The 17,787-nt window shown below is 37.3% G+C and overlaps 1 protein-coding gene across 1 annotated transcript in view; it reads left to right on the top strand.

The window, feature by feature from the left end:
* Positions 1-17,787, top strand: part of SPPL3 (signal peptide peptidase like 3) — a 115,230-nt gene that overhangs the window by 79,550 nt on the left and 17,893 nt on the right. Inside the window, exon 3 of the mRNA XM_069497191.1 lies at positions 11,575-11,663. Within this exon, the coding sequence (XP_069353292.1) occupies positions 11,575-11,663 (89 nt within the window). The remainder of the gene's footprint in view (positions 1-11,574; positions 11,664-17,787) is intronic.

The raw sequence follows: 17,787 nt of genomic DNA, 5'->3' as shown, positions 1-17,787 counted from the left end.
TTTGCCAGAGTATATGAACTGGCTCTTACTACTGCCATATTGTTTTTCAGAAGGATTATACTGATTTAGGATTGGGCGAGTTTTAAACAAAATTTTTGTGATAAATGTGTCATATAATTATATCATATGGATGGAACGGATTTCTCTGGTGAACCTCCGTATTTACAAATGAGGAACCTGAAGCCCAGCAAGATGATGTAATTTGACAAAGATTACACAACTGGTTGGTAACAAAATCTGGATTAGAATGGTTCTCAAGACTTCTGGTCCAATACTTTATATCTTTTATACTTTAATAATGTATTTTCTGCACAAAGTAAATCATGATTCCTTTAATTAAACATTGAAATTAAACTCATAGTTGTGGGGTTTTTTTCTTTTCTGTTTTCTGGAATAGATTACGTAAGATGGTGTTACTTCATCTTTAAATATTTTATAGAATTCACCAGTGAAGCCATGGCTTCTCTTTGTGAGAAGATATTTTTTGTTTTTGTTTTTTCCTGCTTGGTTCACCACCTTTTTTTTTTCCTTTTATTATCCGTAGGGGCTTTTTAAAAAATTATGGTAAAATGTATATAACATAAAATATGCCATTTAAACCATTAAGTATACCCATTCAGTAGCAGGTAAGGGCTTTCTTAAACTCATGTTATTGTTTGTCTTTTTATTATAGCCATTCTAATACTAGGGTGTGAAGTGGAATCTCTTATAGTGGTTTCGATTGCATTTCCCAGGGATTACCATGCTGAAAAAATGTTGAGCATCTTTTCCTGTGCTTGTTGACCATTTGTTTGTCGTCTTTGGTGAAATGTCTATTCAGAAATTCTCTCTCAGTCATATGATTTACAAATATTTTTTTCCCAGTCTCTGGCTTGTCTTTTCATTTTCTTAATAGTGCCTATTAAAGTGCAAACATTTTTAATTATATTAAAAAGTCTAAATTATTTCATGTTTCCTGGAACATAGTTTTGGTGATGTGTCAAACCCATGGGCATAAAGATTTTCTCCTATGTTTTCTTTAAAAAGTTTCATAGGTTTTTTTTTTTTTTTTTCTTATTTTTAAGGTTATGATTCATTTTGAGTTAACTTTTGTGTATGACATGAGGTACAGATTTAAATTCACCTTTATGAATGTGGCTGTCTAGTTGTCCCAGCACTGTTTCTTGAAATCAAAGACTATCCTTCACCCCATTGAATTGCCCTGGCTCCATTGTCAAAAATCAGTTGACCGACTGTGTGCGGTGGCACTCATGTTAGTCCCAGCTACTTGGGAGGTTGAAATGAGAAGATTGCTTGAGGCCAGGAGTTTGAGTCCAGCCTGGGCAATATAGCGATACCCCATCTCTTAAAAAATTAAAAAAACAACAGCAACAAAAAATCCAGTTGACCATAAACGTAAGGATTGGTCACTAGACTCTTCGTTTCTGTTTTCTTGGTTTGTGTGTCTCTTCTTATGCCAGTACCACAGTGTCTTGGATTGCTATAGCTTTTATAGTAAGTGCTGAAATCAAGTAGTTTTAAGTCCAGCAATTTTGTTCTTTTTCAAATTTGTCAGGCTGCTCTGGATCCTTTGCATTTCCATATAAATTTTAGGTTTAGCTGGTCAACTTCTACCCAAAAAATAATCCTGCAGGGATTTTGGTAGGCATTGTGGATCTATAGATCAGTTTGGGGAGAATTGCTATCTTAATAATTTTGACTCTTCTAATGCATGAGCCTGGAATCTCTCCATTTGTTTAGGTCATCCTTAATTTCTCTTAGTAGTGTTTTGTAATTTTCAATGTACAAGGCTTGCTTGCACTACTGTGTGAAATTTACTCCTAAGCATTTTTTTCTTTTTGATGGAACATTTTTTTCTTGGTTTCATTTCTGGACTGTTCATTGCTCTATATGTAGAACTACAATTGTTTTTGTACATTGACCTTGTTAAACTCATTTATTAATGCTGGTAGTTTTTTGTATATGGATTCCTTAGGATCATCTACATACAGGATGATGATGTCTGCAAATAAATATAGTTTTGCTTCTTCCTTTCAAATTTGAAAGCCTTTGCTTTGTCCTTCTTCCTGTTTTTTCCCCCTTATTGTGCAATGTTGAATAGAAGTGACAAGGGCACACATCCTTTCTTGCTTTGTTCCCAATCTTAAGGGGAAAGTATTTCTCGTTAAGTATGATGTTAGCTGTACATGGTTTTTTTTTTGTAAATGTTCTTTATCAGGTTGAGGAAATTTCTTCTCTAGTTTGTGGAGAGTTTTTATCATGAATGGGTGTTGGATTTTGTCATGTGTTTTTATGATTCTATTGAGATGATCATGTGGATTTTGTCCGTTGTTATATTAACATAGTATGTGTAAGAGCTTTATTGAGACATAGTATACATACCATAAAGTTCACCCATTTAAAGTATATGATTCAGTGGTTTTCAGTGTGTTTACAAAGTTGTGTGACCATCCCCATAATCCAGTTTTAAAACATTATTATCATCATCTCAGAAGAAACCTTGTACCCATTAGCAGTCATTCCCCATTCCTCTCCCTGCACCCTCCAGCCCTAGGCATCCACTAATCTACTTTGTGTCTCTATGGGTTTGCCTATTCTGGGCATTTCATATAAGTGGAATCATAAAATAGTGACCTTTTAGGACTGGCTTCTTTCACATAGCATAATGTTTTTGACATTCATGTTATAACATGTTATCAGTATTTCATTCCTTTTTATTGCTGAATAATGCTCTCTCTTATTTATCCATGCAAAAGTTGATGGACATTGGGTTGTTTCCCTTTTTTGGCTATTATGAATAGTGCTACTGTGAACATTTATGTGCAAGTTTCTGTGTGGGCATAGGTTTTTATTGCTCTTGAGTAGATATCTAGTAGCAGAATTGCTGAATCTAATGGGAACTCTTATATTTAACATTTTAAGAAATGCTGCTGTTCTCCAAAGCAGCTGCACCATTTTGCATTACCACCAGCAATATGTGAGGGTTCCAATTTCTCCACATCCTCACCATCACTTATTATTATCTGTCTTTATGATGATAGCTATTCTAGTGGGAATGAAGTGGTATGTCATTGTAGCTTTGGTTTGCATTTCCTTAATGACTGAGGATGTCCAGCATCTTTTCGTGTGCTTATTTACTATCTGTGTCTCTTTAGTGTCTTTTGAAATCTTTTGCCCATTTTAAATTGGGTTGTTTGTCTTCTTACTGTTGAATTTTGAGAGTTCTTTATATAAAGAGAGGTGTGGTGTTGGTATTTTTACTCAGAAGAATGCTTGAAGAGAATTTCTCCTAGCCTCTGGGATTGTGTGTTCACTTTCTCTAGGTTTATAATTGTTAAAATGTTCCTCTTCACCTCTACCAACAATTTCTGTTTGTCTCTTGTTAGTATAGCCATTCCAGCCCTCTTACATTCACATATGGAAAAATTTTTAATTACTAATTCCGTTTTTTTTTTTACTTCTTAGAAGGCTATTTAGATTTTCTGTTTCTTTTGAGTTAGTGTTGGTAATTTGTTTTATAATTACAGAATAACTACTACCTTTTTTTAAGGCAAGCACCTACCTGTGCTTTCTTTAATATTAGTAAGGGCAATTTATTTGCTTATACCCAGACCTGCTGTAGGAAGATGTCTTATTATCAGGCTAATAAGACTGTAGAGACACTAAGTTCTTTAATGAGAACCACACGTTATATCATTATGTTGCCCTTCATACTAAATGCATGTAATTGTTAGGCCGGGTTAACCAGAACAAGTCTCACTATGGTTCACAAATGTCAAGATGTTTTAATGGTGTGTAATGTGTTCATTATCTTTCGAGCTACTCTTTTTGCCATTCTACAACCTGTCCTACTTTAAGAAAACATCTTAAAAGAAATACGAACTTGTTAGATAACGTAGAGAATGATTTTGTACATTAGAGTGTATGGGGACAAATTTTCTATATATTTAACAATTTCATCAATTCACTTTTAAATGCTCAGTTTGTAAAAAGCACTGTAAGTTTTCTAGCAGCACATATTTAACTTAAAGCTAAGTTCAACCATGTAGTATTTACCTTGGACAGGTGAACCCTCTCCTTCATTGTGTTCACTTCCAGTATTAGGTTATAAAAAAACATGATAGTCTTAAAATAAAACATTAAGATATTCCAATTTGCCTGTCTCCTCCACTATTCACAGTGTGTACTCAGTTTTCAGAATTCAAATGGATGAACAAGTGTAACTTTCAATAAACTAATACATTTTGCTTCCTGTAATTATTTATTTATGCTCTGCTCTGTTCAGAAGGATATCAGACCATTTACTAAGTTTTACAAGTTGTGATAAGGTAAATTAAAATGGGGCCAGAAAAGAAAAAATATGTGTGGACACAGACTAGTGCCAAAAAGAAATCTGAAAATGCATATACTGTAATCTGTAACCAACACCCTCACTGCTGGTGGTTCGCAGGCACCGCTGTAAGCTTTCTAGCAGCCAACTTTAAAAAGAGGAATTAAAATTTTTATTTCAATCTTCCTTTGATAAAAAGAACCCAGTTGTTCAGGTGAATTGCAGCTGATCTTGGCCTTAAGATCAGACAGACCTTTATCCCAAAGACCCTCAAAAGAGGATGTAACATCGACTTTCATAGCATTTCATTGTAGACATTCAAATAAATGTTTGTTGAATGAATTATGGTACCCTTCAATGTAAGCTAGCGACATTACATGAAAATGTATTTCAGCAAAAGCAATTTTGCCAAAATTGGAGGTACACAGCAGACAGCAGGAAGTTGTGGTTTAGATCAGCAGTCCCCAACTTTTTTAGCAGCAGGAACCGGTTCATGGAAGAGAATTTTTCCAGGGACGGTGGGGTGGGAGGAGGAGGAGGATGGTTTCGAGATGATTCAAGCGCATTACATTTATTGTGTGCTTTATTTCTATGATTACATTGTAATATATAATGAAATAATTATACAACTCACCGTAATGCAGAATCTCATGCTGCCACTGATCTAACCAGAGGGGGAGCTCAGGTGGTGATGCGAGCCATGGGGAGCAGCTGTAAATACGATGAAGCTTCGCTTGCTCACCCCCTGCTGTGTGGCAGGTTCCTAAACAGGCCACGGACCAGACCGGTGCCAGTCTGTGGCCCAGGGGTTGGGGACCACAGGTTTAGATAACTAGTTCACTGCTAAGTGTGGTCTAAGGTTGTGTTTTAGAATATCTGGAGAACTGAATGGATTAGTTCGTCTACTGATTATTCTTAAATGTTGATGTCTTAATAAATATTGGCAGCAGTCCAGGCATGTACTCTGTTGCCAGCTAAGTACAGGCCTTGTCTTAACAGCTCTCACAGCACATTCATGTTTTTATCAGAACCAAGGAACCTAAAGAGGCCTAAATATAATCCCCTGTTTCCCTTTGTCCTGAGGCAAGCCGTGGAAGTTCTCAAAGGCAGGTCTAGGATTTTCCTCAGAAAATTCTTTTTAGTCCAATCTCGTACCTAAAGAAAGGAGTAGTTGATTTCCTAAAGTGCTATTCCTTGCAACTGAATTAGTTCTAGCCTGAAACAAATTTAGAGCAAATATAACCAGATCTCTACCTCAGCCAAAATAAAATCTTATTAAGGCACTCAGAGAATATTAAACTGCTTCCTGAGGTAGTGTCTATAATAAACTTCCTGTGAAAATGTACATTAAAGTAACAAAAAAAAAGCAAACTGAGATTTGTACTTACACCCAATTAAAAGTTCAATAATGTTGTTCAGTTGTCATTGTATCACACTGATTGGCTGGCAGGGTCAGTTGTCATTTGGACCTCACCTAATTCAAGATTAAACCACATCACCCATCTATAAAAGATTGCTGCTCTTAATATTGCTCTGTAGTAAGGCGACATATATGCAGCTCATCTAAAGATGATATTCAGATCAAGTTAACTCAAGGAGCAATACTGTTTATCTTTTTTTTTTTTTTTAATGAGAAAAAGCAGTATGTACTGATGTGGAAAGATGTTGCAAAAACTTCCCCTTTGCCCTCTGAAGCTTCACTAAAAAAAATCAACTGACAAATGGCAGATTAATACAAGAAAAGGCATACAAATTTATTAACATTTATTGAAGTCTTTTAAAATACATGATCTCGAAAAAAACGGCCAGATGGTTGATGCTTTTATACCATCTTGAGGTTACTGAAAGAATGCAGGCTTGGAGTGTGGCAAGGCGGGTTATAGTGATAAATCAGGTTATGGTAGCAAGACAGGTCCTGGGAGGGAGGGAGGGAAGAGGAGCAAAGGGGTCTTATTATGTAGATGAAACCTGGCAGATGGCAGTCCACAGAGAGAATAGATGGTAGATGTTTCTCTCAGACCGCTGAAGCTGTCAGACTTTCAGTTAATCTTGCCTAGATCTGGACAAGGGAGGGCCTCAGAGAAAGCCTGATTGCATCAATGCAGATTTTCTCTAGAAATGCAAATCTCCCCCACAAAAGATAGCTTTTCAACTATTTTTGTATTTTCAGCCTTTCTAAATAGCCATCTCGAAATATGTCAAGAAGTATATTTTGGGGGGAAATATTTTGGTTTCCTTCCTAATCTTGCCAGGGCAGCAAGCATAAACCAGGATTTGTGGTCATCCTACTCGTAGGGTTTTTCTATGAATCAAAAGAAGTCTTGCCTGTGAAGCGCTTGGCATAGTGCCTGGCAGTATGAACTCAGTAAAGGTTAACTATTACTGTCATTTTAACCCTCAGGACATTTTCAGCTGCTTAGTCAGAAGACTGCCTGTTCCTACCCATATTTTTAACAGTTCTTTCTTGATGTAGGTTCTTTGTGAGCATCAATAATTGGAAATTCATTCACATCCTACAGCTTGATCCATAACTACTTCCTGTTCAGTATAGTTGATGAAAAGACAAATAAAATTGGCATATAATATGCTATAATTTATTAATAGATGGATTTTTTTTTTTTTGGTGATGGTAGATGGTTGTCTGTGATGAAGAAAGCCGTAGCTTAAGTCCTTCTGTTGGTCATTTAAACATTGATTTCAGTAACAGACTTGCAGATAGCCAGGGCACAGTTTGGATGGAATGTGTAATAATAACATCATGATGTATTAATATTGTATATGTTACTGTCTAGCAATAACAATGAGATTGCGATGGCAGGGCAGGGTGAGAGGGCATGAAAGGTGGTCTTCTGTGAAGATGGAACAAACTGTTCCAGGTCCAACCAAGCAATTTGATGTCTGTAGAATTAATAAATTACTAAGTAAGTTGGGTAAAAGACTCAGTTCAAAATGGTCTTGGATAGTTCTGAAGGCAGAGTCTTCTGCAAAGGCTTTATTTGAACAGCGTAAATTTGCTATCTGCTGTGCAGTGTGAGTAACTGTTATTGGACCGCAGTCATAGTGGGCTGGGGTCTGCTAAGCCCAGACCCATGGGCCTTGTTTTGTAAAGCTGGAAGTTATGAGTCTTCCCAGTTTGAGATCATAGATGGGGCCCTACTACTTCATTTAAGCCCAATTTCTGTTCTGTGCAGTGGTGACCTATCGTCTGCCTCTAATGATGAGACAAGGCTGATTTTAGCTAAGCTTTTTTGAGGCAGTGAGAAATTAAAGATCTTCCAATTACATAAATACCTAAGAAGAGTCCTTGCTTCCCCCATGATCCCCACAATAGTTCCTCATTATCCTGCCTGAGGCTTTCCTGTACCTGCAGCAATTCTTATCGGTAAGAAAATGAACCAGCTAGAACTGGTTTATGTTAACCACTACCTACCGATGGTTCGACATAGTGCAAAAGCAGTACATGTTCGGTAGAAACCGTACTTCCAGTACCCACACAACCATTCTGGTTTTCACTGTCAGTACAGTAGTCAGTAAATCACATGAGATACTCAACTTTATTATAAAAAAAAATGTGTTAGATGATTTTGTCCAACTGTGGGCTAATGTAAGTGTTCTGACCATGTTTAAGGTAGGCTAGGCTGAGATATTAAACGTATTAGGTTAGGTATATTAAATGCACTTTTGACTTACAGTATTTTCAGCTTACCATGGGTTTATCTAGATGTAACCCTATTTGTCAAGGAGCATCTGTATTTGACAAAAGGAAAGAACTTTGCCCCAAAACATCCAGGATGGAGTTTTAAATCGTCCTTAGCTAATAAAAAAATTGAAATGGAGTTATATAACCCTTCAGCTTATACTGCACTCTGTCCTCAGCACCCAGTCTTATGAAAGAGACTCTGTAACACCTGTGCCTAGGGTTGAATCCAGAGATGACTGGCAACTTTTCAGCCTAGAATATCAATATTGGCCGGGCATGGTGGTTCCCGCCTGTAATAGTAGCACTCTGGGAGGCTGAGGCAGGTGGATTGCTTTGAGCTCAGGAGTTCAAGATCAGCCTGAGCAAGAGCGAGACCTCGTCTCTACTAAAAATAGAAAAAAGTTGCCGGGCATGGTGGCACGTGCCTGTAGTCCCAGCTACTCGGGAGGCTGAGGCAGGAGGATTGCTGGAGCCCAAGAGTTTGAGGTTGCTGTGAGCGAGGCTGACACCATGGCACTTTAGCCTAGGTGACAGAGTGAGACTCTGTCTCAAAAAATAAAAAAAATAAAAATATAGAATATCAATATAATGCCAGCAAAAAGAACAGGGGAAGCTAACGGTAACAGCCCCCCCCCCCCCCAGGGTATAGATGTGGATGAGAATTCCTGTAAATTTACCCTTCTGTCACCAAATTCTTAGAATGAAAATAGTCTTAACAAGTCTAGTTATTACTATTCCATTCATAAGTGAATCTGAAAGGTTTAAATTCAATTAACACATGTCTTTCTAAAGCATACCCACAGGGAAGAAGCAGTCTTCATGTTCCATTGACTCCAAAAGGTTCCATGAAACGCGTCACCAATCGCTGAGTTTAGGTCCCTACAAATTAATAGCTCTGCCATGAGAAAACATGAATTAAAGTTTAAAAGATCATAGAAATGAAACTATGTACTGAAAATTACTGCGGGTGTCTTGGCAAGGGAAATGTATGCAAAACACGGTATCTCACTTGTTGTGGAACTAATCAGAATTAACAGGAAAAAGTTTGTCTCGGGAGTCAGTCACTGTGACAGTTCCTCTAGGGATGACTGAGGTAGGAGCAGTTGGTATACTTTTTAATCTCTGCTAAATGTCTTCCTCTGGTGGCTAGAGAAATATAAGGCTCCAAATACATATATGAATGTTCTGAAATCCAGGGCTTTTTTTAAAATTAAAAACCCCCAAGAATGCCAACACATCAGAGTCCTGACCATATTCCAGAAGAGGGGTCTTAACCATGTTTCAGGGAGTCCACCACATCTAAAAATACTCATACTTTGGTCTTACTGGGGAATTGTCACCCATTGGGGCTGATAGTTTTCATCAAATTTGGGGAAAAGTGGCCGTTATTTCTTCAAATATTTCTTTGTCCTTCCTTTTCTCCTCTTTCAGAAACTCCAGTTACCCATATATTAGGCCACTGGAGGTTTCTCTCTGATGTACAATGATGGCTGAATGATGTTCTTCTCATGTTTTAAAAAATTTATTCTCTTTTCCTTATTTCATTTTGGATAGTTTCTATTGGTGTACCTTCAAGTATAGACTGGTTAGGTACATGTCACCCTGGTCTCACATAAATTTGGCTAAGTAGTTGTTTAACAAATTGTTCCATTGGGAGAGAAGCAATAGGTCAGGGTGTCAGCATAGTTGGATTCTGTTTTCCAAAGTGGCTGCACCAGTTTACATGCCCAGTAGTAGTGTATGAAGGTTCCAATTTTACATTATTGCCAACACTTGGTTATTATCTGACTTTGTGATTGTAGCCATCCTAGTGGGTATGAAGTGGTCTCTCATTGTGGTTTTGATTTGTATTTCCCTGATAACTAATGATGTTGAACATCTTTTCTTGTGCTCATTGAGCATTTGTATATCTTCTTCAAAGAGATGTCTATTCAGATCTTTTGTCCATTTTTAAATCGGATGTCCTTTTTATTATTGAATTGTAAGAGTTCCATATATATTCTAGATACAGGACTCGGATATATGATTTGCACATATTTTCTGCTATCCTGTTGGTTTTCTTTTCACTTTTTTGATAGTGTTCTTTGAAGTACAGGAATTTTTAACTTGGATAAAGTCAAGTTTATCTATTTTTTTACTTGTGTTTTTGGCACTGTAACTAAGAATCCACTCCAAATCCAAGGTCACAAAGATTTACCATGTTTTCATCTAAGAATTTTATAGTTTTAGCTCTCAGATTACTTCAATTAAAATTAAATAAAATTTATTATTCAGTTCCTCTGTCACAGTGGCCACATTTCAGTGATCATTTGGCTAACGAATACCACATTTATCAGTGCAGATACAGAACATCAGAGCAGAAAGCTGTTGTGCACACACGAACCCATTCTTTACAGGAATACGCTAGTAGAAAATGAGGTAAGGATTTGAACAGGTAGTTCACAAAAAAGAAATGGGCAAGCTCATATATACAAAATTGTTCAATATTTAAAGAATCCCAAATTAAAGTGAGATATTATGTTTAGTCCCCCAAACCGACAGTTACTACCTCCTTCAGGCCTTGACTCAGAAGTCACTGTCAGGCTGAGCGTGGTGGCTCATGCCTCTAATCCTAGCACTGTAGAAGGCCGAGGTGGGAGGATTGCTTGAGCTCAGGAGTTCAAGACCAGCCTGAGCAACAGGGAGACCCTGTCTCTACTAAAAATGGAAAAACTAACCGGACGTGGTGGCGTATACCTGTAGTCCCAGCTACTCGGGAGGCTGAGGCAGGAGGATCGCGTGAGCCCAGGAGTTGGAGGTTTCAGTGAGCTGTGATGATGCCACTGCACTCTAGCTGGGGTGACAGAGCAAGACTCTGTCTCAAAAAAAAAAAGTCACTGTCAATAAGGCCTTCCTTGCCTGTCCTATCTAAAATTTCAAACCCTGTCCCCTCTATTTCCTTTTTCTCCCTAGTGTGTACCATTAACATACCATATATTTCTTTTTCTTGTTTATTGTATGTCTCTCTGCCATTGAATATAAAATCCAATGGTATTTTGCTCACTGTTTATCATCCCACCAGTACCTAGAATAGTTTTGGATATAGAAAGTCATTTATTTGTTGTTGTTGAGCCAAAGCTGACAGCGTATAGAGAAACGAGTACTCTCATATGCTGCTGTCGGAGAGTAAATTGGTACAACCTTTCTGGAAGCAGCTGTGTAGTATATAAAAGGCTCAAAATGTGCTTGCCCTTTGACTGGCATTTCTCCTTCTGGGTTTTTATCATAAGGAAGTAATTAAGGATGTGCACAGAGATATGGCTGGGAGATTCAGCCACATTGGAATGCTTTCATCTGCAGTCAGGAAAACTCTTGAACTGACGTATTGGAAGGAATGTAGATTGTTTTTTAAAATGTGGCAACAAGAGCTATTTTTCAGAGTCATTCAGAAGAGATCTTCCTTTCTTTCCTAATGCCTTTGCATTTTAAAATTGTCTCATTACTTTGCTGACCACCTTCTTTCTTAAGCAAAACTAAAACTTACCTATAAAATTTTTTTCCACAGGTCCCTTAATATGGACTTTGAAAATCAAGATAAGGAGAAAGACAGTAATAGTTCTTCTGGGTCTTTCAATGGCAACAGCACCAATAATAGTAAGACATTTTATGCCAATTACCTTTTATACATGTAGTTGTCTTACTTTGATTCTTTCTATGCCTCCCATTAATAATTTACTGGGTTCAAGGATTTATGTTTGGCATAATAATAAAATCTGATCTCTGTGGTATAATCTGTTAAATTTTGTTGTAAATCTAAACAACTGATTTCTTGTGTACTGCTTTTAACTCATGCCTAAAAGCTCGCTGCTGAGAGTCTTTGCTTCTTGAAGATAAGCAGGATAGATTAGTATCTGTCTACTTGTGATTTCGTTTAGATACTTTGAGGTTGATAATTTTGTAGGTATTAATCATAAATGTATATTCAGTGACTCTTAAAAGAGAGCTGCTTGAAGTACTTGTAAAACTAAGTGTCATGAGTATCTTTCCTGATATTTAAGCTTTTACAAAAATGCTTGCTTTGAAGAAAAAAGTGTGCTATATGGCAAATATTTAACAGCATTTTTCATAAGTAGCCAAAGAAGTAGAAACAACCCAAGGATCCATAAACTAATGAATTTATTTTAAAAAAATGGTATATCCATGTAATGGAATGCGACTTAGCATTTAAAAAGAATGAAGTACTGACACATGCTACAATATTGGTGAACCTCAAAACATTATACTAAATCAAGGAAGCCAGACAGAACATATTATATGAGTACATTTATGTAAAATTTCCAAAACAAATATATCTAGACAGAAAGTAGATTAGTGGTTGTCTGGGGCTTGGAATGAGGAGAACTAACTGTAAACTGAGGGATCTTGTTGCAATGAAAATGTTCTAAAACAAGATTATAGTGATGGTTTCACACTTGGTAAATTTGCCAAAAAAAAAAAAAAAAAAAGTCATTGAATTATACACTTAAAATGGTTGAATTTGATGGTATGTAAATTGTCTCTCAGTAGGGTTATAGAAAATTTATGATGCTTATTATGGAAAGAGTTGAATTAGAAACAAGGAGACTTGATAATATTAACCGATTTATATTGAGTAACTACTATATATATTCAACATTCTGTTAGATATTTTGAAAGAAACAAAAGTACAAGAGCAATTCTTTAGAACGAGTTAGTTTAAAAAAAAAAAAGTGCTAAGCAGAGATGGTAAATGACTTGGTATTTACCATCCTTTACCTGGGGCAGGCACTTTTTTTCACTGACCCTCATCATAGCCTCAGAATCCTTTTGAACAAGCCAGCTACTGTCAGTGGATCAGAGTAAGCTCTAGCGACGAAATCATTTTGACATCCATGTGCAAAGAGAGTGAAGAGAGAAAAGGCAAGTCAGGTAAGCAACAGTGGGTCAAATAGGGTCTCTTTCCTAGAGAAGGTGAGTTTGTCTTGAAACAGTGAGCTTGGGTGGGTGGAGAGGAAGGCATTTCAGGTGGGGAGAGCATATAGTAACAGGCACAGAGGGCATGATCTACAGAAGAGGTTAAAGTCGTCACCTAATAGGAAGCAAATACTGGGGATCTAACAAAAAGTTAGAACATTGATGGAGGACCATGGATGTTAAGTTGAAAAGAGATTACTTAATATCTGTTCCAGTTTCTCTAGTGATTATAGTACTCTGTCAACCAAATTATACTTGCCCAGTTTTCACTGAGTTACCTGTGTTTCATTGTCCCTGGGAGTGCAAAGTGGACATAAGGACAGTAAATAGAATCGTTTAAATATATAACGAGTCTTTTCTTAAACGTATGACACAGATCCTTGTGTGAAGTAAAATTCCATACTAGTAACTTACTAGGAACCAGGTAAAACCCAGTGTAAAATCTGGTTTTCAGATTAAATTATTACATACATAGTCATTTACTTTCTATCAACATTTTAAGCCAAATCACTTTATACTCTTGAATCCCTTTTTTAAAGTCCTGTGTTACATACCATTTTTGCAAATGATGTACTTAAACTAGATTATAAATATGCTGTACATTACGTCACAGAACCTAAGAGAAATCTACATATATATGTGTCTGAGTACAATTTTATTCTCAGATAAACAGAAAAATGGCATGTCAGTCCTTAGGGTGGAAGGAAGTTACCTGGTAGCATCAGTTTTTTATTTCTCATTATGAATCGTAATCTAAAGAGTAGAATTCTTCTTTTTAGATGGTCATTTTCTTAAATCTACCTCCTGTGTTGTGCTCAGTTATCTTTGACAACATTTATTCCTTCAGTTCCTGCTAAAGCTATGGATACCAAAAGGGACAAGGACAGATTAGGATAGAAGGCAGTCTGCTTCCACCTAATCAGGAAAAACATAATGAAAGAAACCGCCATTGCAAAGAAGGCCAGTACTTGATTATGGAATATAACATCATTCCAGATGGAAGGGATGGCATGGAAAACAGGATACATTTATCAAGAAACAAAGAAATAATAACAGCCAGAAAGATGAACAGGGACACCAAGAGAGATCTTCTAGGTGCTAAAGAGAGTGAAGTTCTGCATGGTTAACAATTAGAACAATTGAGGGAAAAGTTCTAAGAAAAGGAAGGTTTGAATTTAGTGTTAAGATTTTGGCAAGGGTGTTTTGGACTGATTGAAGGAGAAAGTGACAAGATAGAGGTTTTTAAAATACTGTAGTTGCCTACTTCCAAAATAGTAAGAGTCAAGGAATTTGTGAAGACACATGAGAGTAGGAAGAGGTGAGGTGTTAGGTGTAGGCCAAACATCTTTGGTGGAAGGCCAGGGGTGAAGGGTCACTCTGTGATTACACGCTTTGACTATGTCAGAAATAATTAAATTGTCCTTGATTATAAGAGAAGCTAGAAGGAGAAGCGTTAAGTGTTGACAGAGGATTAGATGGGCCACATGAATCAAAGTTTGCAAAAAGGAGAAATCACTTTATAATTAAATGTTTCTCCTTGTAGGGTACCTTAGAGCATTTGAACAAAAGACTAGGGAATTATTACTTCAGGTTATGGTCATACTCCACCTGTCTGGGCAGCTCTAACCACGTGGAAGTAAGCAGGGAGGGTAGAACAGGCCTACCCGGAGGTATGGCACTCAATTCATTAGAAAGCAGAAAAATGAAAATCAAAACCCTGATGAAAGAGCACTACACACCTGCCAGTATAGCTAAAATTTAAAACCCTGATCACACTAAGTGTTGGTGAGGATGTAGAACAACAAGAAGGAACCCACTTGCACTACTGGAAAGAGTGTAAGTTGGCACAATTGCTTTGGAAAAGAGTTTGGCATTTTGTCTACTAAAGGGGACAATATAAATCCTTGGACCCAGCAGTGTCACTCTAGTTATACACCGAACAAATATAGGCTCATGTGCATCAAAATTCATGTACAAGAATGCTCAAAGCAGCATTATTTGTAAAAACAAAAATTCAGAAACAACACAAACGGTAACCATAGAATGGATAAGGAAATTTTAATATATTCATACAATGCAATTGAGTGAACTACTGCAGTTACATATAACAGTATGGATGGTTCTCACAAATAATGTTGAATGAAAGAAGCCAGATCAAAAAAAACACGTACTACATAATTCAAGTATGTAAGATTTTTAAAATGGCAAAATAAACATTAGTGTTTAAGGATACATGCTTAGGTGGAAAACATACATCATAAAAGCCAGGACAGTGTTTCCCTTTGTGGGGAAGACAGAGGTAGTGACTGAGGGAGACACAACAGAGCCTTCTGGGGTTGGTCTGTTTCTTGACCTGAATGGTGCTAGATATGTGATAATTCACTAAGCTCTACATTTTTGTACTTTTCTTTGTGTGATATTTCACAGTAAAAAAAGGTTAGACAGTGGCAGGGAGCATTCCCTTCAGGGCCCCTGATTTCCCCAGCCTTGTTCTAACTCCTGTATCTGTCCCAAGAAGCCTATATAGATCCCCTCACCCCACATCAGTCCTTCATTTAATTAGTATTAAGTTGGGGTTTTTTTGTTTGTTTTTTGAGACAGAGTCTCACTCTGTTGCCTGGGCTAGACTGCCATGGCGTCAGCCTAGCTCACAGCAACCTCAAACTCCTGGGCTCAAGCAATCCTCCTGCCTCAGCCTCCCAAGTAGCTTGGACTACAGGCATGCACCACCGTGCCTGGCTGATTTGTTCTATATATTTTTAGTTGTCCAGTTAATTTCTTTCTATTTTTTAGTAGAGATGGGGTCTCGCTCTTGCTCAGGCTGGTCTTGAACTCCTGACCTCGAGCGATCCTCCCACCTCGGCCTCCCAGAGTGCTAGAATTATAGGCGTGAGCCACCGCTCCTGGCCGAGACATACATCTTAATCTCCCTGCCTAGACTGTAAACCCCTTAAGATCTGGAAATGACTTGTTTTTGCAATCCCTCCTATTGTTTACTATATAATAGGATGTTCAGCAAATATTTAGTCAGAAGCATGCTTGTTGCGTGGAGGTGCAGAATCAGTAATTTTCTTAACAATTACCAACAATACACTGGTGTATTGCTTAATGTCTGTTCCATAACCAGACATATATTTAGCCTGTAGCTGCATTCATTGAATGCTAAAAATAATGTTACTGCACCTAATTTTTAATTTCATTGCCTATGATGTTGATTTTGGCTTTAAAAATAATGCAACTGTGCTTGCATAAGTCTTCCCAATTATGGCTGCTCTGTTTTGTTTTGTTTTGTTTTTAAGTTATTGGAGTTTGGCTAAAATTTCTAATTAATTAGCTCCTTCCCCTTCAGGATCTTTATCTCCAAACCTTTAGGAAGTGCAGTACTGGAGTCATGTATGTTGTGTTAAGTAGCATATTGTCAGCAACTAAAAGAGCTTTACTTGCCCTGTGACGTTGCCTCCTGGCTTAAAATCTGTGCTTTCAAAACAACAACAAAAAAATCTGTGCATTCTGTCTGATATTCTGAAAAGGTTATTTGTATTGAGTTTTGTATCTTAATTGCAGACCAATTTCTAAAATTTAGATTATAAATGAATACATCTCATACACCTGACTTAACTACAGTCTTTGTTCTAGCCAGCCATTTTTCTGTTCATGTTTTGAACAATCTATCTGTACAGTATATGATACTTTGTTATACAGAAAAGGCAGGGAGGGTGTGTTTTAAGATTTACAGATTTTTTAAAAGATTGTTTTTTATCCTATGACAATCATTTATTTGAGAAACCATTATGTTGTTCTCTTGTGAAAGGCACCTGAAATCTGTAGTTTCTTCTAACTCTTCTTTGAACTAGTATAGAGCACTTAAATTTAAAAACTATTTGAGTAAAATTTGATTAGAGATTTGTATAGAGTTTTGTCTAATAGATGTACCTCACCCCCCGCCAAGTGACCCATGGGCCAAGGTGAATGGGTTTGATTGCAGCTCAGGACTGCTTCCCAGATCATTCTGTTTGTCATGACACACAGATCACTTTTCCTAAATTGATTTGCCCTATTCCTAAGTGAATTATTTGACTCATCTACCTAGTTTCTTTTCTTTTTTTTTTTTTTTTTTGAGACAGAGTCTCACTCTGTTGCCCGGGCTAGAGTGAGTGCCGTGGCGTCAGCCTAGCTCACAGCAACCTCAAACTCCTGGGCTTAAGCGATCCTACTGCCTCAGCCTCCCGAGTAGCTGGGACTACAGGCATGAGCCACCATGCCCGGCTAATTTTTTTTTGTATATATATATTTTTAGTTGTCCATATAATTTCTTTCTATTTTTAGTAGAGACGGGGGTCTCACTCTTGCTCAGGCTGGTCTCGAACTCCTGACCTCGAGCGATCCACCCGCCTCGGCCTCCCAGAGTGCTAGGATTACAGGCGTGAGCCACCACGCCCGGCCCATCTACCTGGTTTCTAAGCAGTATTGTTCTGTAAAAATACTTCAGCAAAACCTCTAGCTTTTACCAGGGACAGGCAAATTTAAATAATAGTAGTTTTTAAATGTTGGTGGATCATGCAACCCTTTGTGTCTAGTTATGTTTATCCTGGTTGCATATTTTATTTGTAGCCTTAATCTAATGAAGAGAGAATTTTACTTCTGATATTTCATTATAATAGATCATATGGAGATTTCTTTGGTTCCTTTTGTGCACTTTTCTTATTGACATTGAAGTGGGTAGCATACAAGATGAAACTGGTAATTTTTTTTTCATTCAGTGATTATCAGACATGTTTTCCTTGTC

The sequence above is a fragment of the Eulemur rufifrons genome, chromosome 21, assembly GCF_041146395.1.
Source record: "Eulemur rufifrons isolate Redbay chromosome 21, OSU_ERuf_1, whole genome shotgun sequence".
NCBI classification, from domain to species: domain Eukaryota; kingdom Metazoa; phylum Chordata; class Mammalia; order Primates; family Lemuridae; genus Eulemur; species Eulemur rufifrons.
Note: the sequence above shows the minus strand (reverse complement) of the source record. Positions and strands in the feature narration are given on the sequence as shown.